The following is a 3,499-nucleotide window of genomic DNA, read 5'->3' as shown; positions in this document are numbered from 1 at the left end:
TCCAGTACCTTCTCTGCACTCAGCTAAAAGCCTTTCCCTTCCATCTAAAGCAGTTCCCATCCTCTGGTGTCCCCTTGGCTTTCAGTGCCTTCCCAGGTGATCTGAGATCCTGAAGCTATTCTCATCCTGTTGCCCTGGGAGTTTCAGCACTCCTGGAACAACCTGTTCCTCGCTGCTCCTCCTGCTCTTTCCCTCCTCCCCTTCCCCTGCAGCGGTGCCCCAGCTTAACCCTCCAGAGAGACACTCTCTGACTCTGGCCCCAGTGGAGAAAAGGGAGGGGGAGGAGGAGAGGAGGGAGCCACAAAGGGCGGAGGCTGGGGAGCTCAGCCAGAGAGGGGCTGCCGAGGTTGCATCTGCTGCAAGGAGGCTTGCCTGCTGCCTGGTAACCAGCTGCCAGAGCACTGAGAGAGAGAGAGACTGGGAGTAGGGACAGAGGCTTCTTGACGTCAGGACCAGCCAAGGGGATCGGGCCAGCTACCCCAGCCAGCCCAGAGCCAGCTGGGCCCTCCACTGGAGAGAAGCCCGAAGCAAGGCGTGGAGCGTGAGTTGGGGGTGTGGGAATCGGTTGTCTGGGGCACAGCATGCCCTCTGCCCCGGGGCCATGGAGATCTCCCTGGTGCCTCTGGAGAATGGCAGTGCCATGACCCTCAGAGGAGGAGGGGAGGCAGGGGCAAGCTGTGTGCAGACCCCCAGGGGAGAGTGCCCTTCGACGGTTGGGCTCAGTAATCAGTCCAAAGAGTCCTCACCGAGGGGGCGCGCCGCTCAAGGCGATGAGGACCAGGAGGGGCTGCCTTTGCCCCCTCTGCCTCGGGAGCTACCGCAGCCTAGAGGGCCATTTCCTGAGGACGAGGAGGAAGAAGGCGACCCTGGCTCAGTGGAGGAGGATCAGACTCCACAGGGCGCAGGGTCGCTGCATCACCAGCGCGTCCTTATAAACATCTCCGGGCTGCGCTTTGAGACACAGTTGGGCACCCTGGCGCAGTTTCCCAACACCCTCCTGGGGGACCCAGCCAAGCGCCTGCGCTACTTCGACCCCCTGAGAAATGAGTACTTCTTTGATCGCAACCGACCCAGCTTCGATGGCATCCTCTATTACTACCAGTCTGGGGGTCGCCTGCGCAGACCGGTCAATGTCTCCCTGGATGTGTTTGCAGATGAGATCCGTTTCTACCAGCTGGGGGACGAGGCCATGGAGCGCTTCCGGGAGGATGAGGGCTTCATCAAGGAAGAGGAGAAACCCCTTCCCCGCAACGAGTTCCAGCGCCAGGTGTGGCTAATCTTCGAATACCCAGAAAGCTCAGGGTCCGCAAGAGCCATCGCCATCGTGTCGGTCTTGGTCATTCTTATCTCTATCATCACCTTCTGCTTGGAGACTCTGCCTGAGTTCAGGGATGAGCGGGAGCTGCTCCGCCACCCCCCAGTGCCGCCCCAGCCCCCAGTTCCAGCCCCAGGGGCCAATGGAAGCGGAGCCGGCGCCCCTTCCTCTGGCCCCACAGTGGCACCACTCCTGCCTAGGACCCTGGCTGACCCATTCTTCATTGTGGAGACTACATGCGTGATCTGGTTCACTTTTGAGTTGCTTGTGCGCTTCTTTGCCTGCCCTAGCAAGGCAGAGTTCTCTCGGAATATTATGAACATCATTGATATTGTGGCCATCTTCCCCTACTTTATCACCCTGGGCACCGAGCTGGCAGAGCAACAGCCAGGGGGCGGTAGTCAGAACGGTCAGCAGGCCATGTCCCTAGCCATCCTCAGGGTGATCCGCCTGGTCCGGGTGTTCCGCATCTTCAAGCTCTCCCGCCATTCCAAGGGGCTGCAGATCCTGGGTAAGACCTTGCAGGCATCCATGCGGGAGCTCGGGCTGCTCATCTTTTTCCTCTTCATTGGAGTCATCCTCTTCTCCAGTGCTGTCTACTTCGCAGAGGCGGACAACCAGGGGTCCCACTTCTCCAGTATCCCAGATGCCTTCTGGTGGGCAGTAGTCACCATGACCACCGTAGGCTATGGGGACATGAGGCCCATCACTGTGGGAGGCAAGATTGTGGGCTCGCTGTGCGCCATCGCTGGGGTCCTCACCATCGCCCTGCCCGTGCCTGTCATAGTCTCCAATTTTAATTACTTCTATCATCGGGAGACAGACCATGAGGAGCAGGCTGCCCTGAAGGAGGAGCAAGGCAACCAGAGGCGGGAGTCTGGGCTGGACACAGGGGGTCAGCGGAAGGTTAGCTGCAGCAAGGCCTCCTTCTGCAAGACCGGGGGTTCCCTGGAGAATTCCGACAGTATCAGAAGGGGTAGCTGCCCCCTAGAAAAGTGTCACCTCAAGGCCAAGAGCAACGTGGACTTGCGAAGGTCCCTATATGCCCTCTGTCTAGACACTAGCCGGGAAACAGACTTGTAACATCAGATTCAGGCAGACTGGTGAGAGTGCAGCTGGGCAGAAGGGCGCCCCCATGAGCCTGGGCATCTGTTTTATACCGCAGAGTATTTCAAGCCCACCTGCTCACTGCTGTCTGGACGCCTGCCCGCCTTTCTCCTTTCCACCTTTCCCACCACCCTGCCCTCTAACGTCCCCATTTTTCCCTCCTCTTTGCAGAACACCAAGGGTCACCTATTTTTAAGAAGTATCACATTCCATGACGCAGGAGCTGTTGAGATGGTGCGTACTGTGAGACCGATGTATCCGTAGCCGGCTTTCTATACCCAGCAGAGGGATAACTCAAACAAAAATGACTTTAAATAGCTCTGATCCCAAGAGAGTCCATAGCCCTCCCTATCCCCGTGTTCCAAATTTACTTTACATGTGATTATATTTGTGTATGGGGCAAATATTATTTTTATGACTGATGAGGGCGTTTTTGTACAGCAGTGCACATGAAGTATATTTGGGTGTGTTCTCAAGTTATACTTTGAATTACAAAAGAGTTGGGGGGTCATCTTTTCCTAGGACGCTTGGGGCCAGAGGCCCTGAAAAAGATGTCCAGGACCCTGTGCTATCGGTGCTTTGAGTCTAGGGCAGAGAATATTCTAGAAGACCAGCAAATCTATTTTTATTTTTGGTTCCCCTTAGACATTTCTTGTGACTTTCTTCACAGAAGCATTGTAATGATGTTGGAAGCAGGCATTTGAGAATTCACTCCTCTCATTTTGATACCAGGAAATAAAATGTGACTCCACTGGGGCAAGCGTCAGTTTCTCTAGTTTCTCTAGTGCCGATGTGTGTTTTGACAAGCTAAGGAGTGAAGTCTGCCACTCGCTGTCTGGTTTTAGAGTCAGTGCAAATGCTTTGATGGGGCTAGAAAACCTGGGAGGCTTGGTGGTGGCGTTTCGCTGGGTCCCTCTGAGCTTAGAAGGATGATGGATGGGCGGCTTGTCTCGAGGCTGTGTGTGGCATAGATGTGTCGCAGTCAGCACACACAGTAGAAGTGGGGGTGAAGGAAAGGGGCAGGGAGCCCCACCCTGCAACTGCCCTCTTAGGGTACCAGCTCTGAGTTTCTCAAGG

The 3,499-nt window shown here is 55.9% G+C and overlaps 1 protein-coding gene across 3 annotated transcripts; it reads left to right on the top strand.

The window, feature by feature from the left end:
* The first annotated feature begins 266 nt into the window (after positions 1-266).
* Positions 267-3,178, top strand: Kcna5 (potassium voltage-gated channel subfamily A member 5). 3 transcript variants are annotated; one of them, XM_040738882.1, is made up of 3 exons: positions 267-1,826; positions 2,594-2,656; positions 2,945-3,178. In XM_040738882.1, the coding sequence occupies exons 1-2, from the start codon at positions 602-604 to the stop codon at positions 2,635-2,637; spliced, it is 1,269 nt and encodes a 422-aa protein (XP_040594816.1). In that variant the 5' UTR covers positions 267-601; the 3' UTR covers positions 2,638-2,656; positions 2,945-3,178. The 3 variants fall into 3 exon arrangements, with proteins under 3 accessions (XP_040594816.1, XP_040594815.1, XP_040594814.1); XM_040738881.1 differs by having other exon boundaries at positions 268-1,826; positions 2,594-3,178; XM_040738880.1 differs by having other exon boundaries at positions 271-3,178.
* Positions 3,179-3,499: the final 321 nt, after the last annotated feature.

The sequence above is a fragment of the Mesocricetus auratus genome, unplaced genomic scaffold, assembly GCF_017639785.1.
Source record: "Mesocricetus auratus isolate SY011 unplaced genomic scaffold, BCM_Maur_2.0 Super-Scaffold_100676, whole genome shotgun sequence".
NCBI lineage: Eukaryota > Metazoa > Chordata > Mammalia > Rodentia > Cricetidae > Mesocricetus > Mesocricetus auratus.
The sequence above is the reverse complement of the archived record's forward strand: the minus strand, read 5'-3'. Positions and strand labels throughout refer to the sequence as shown.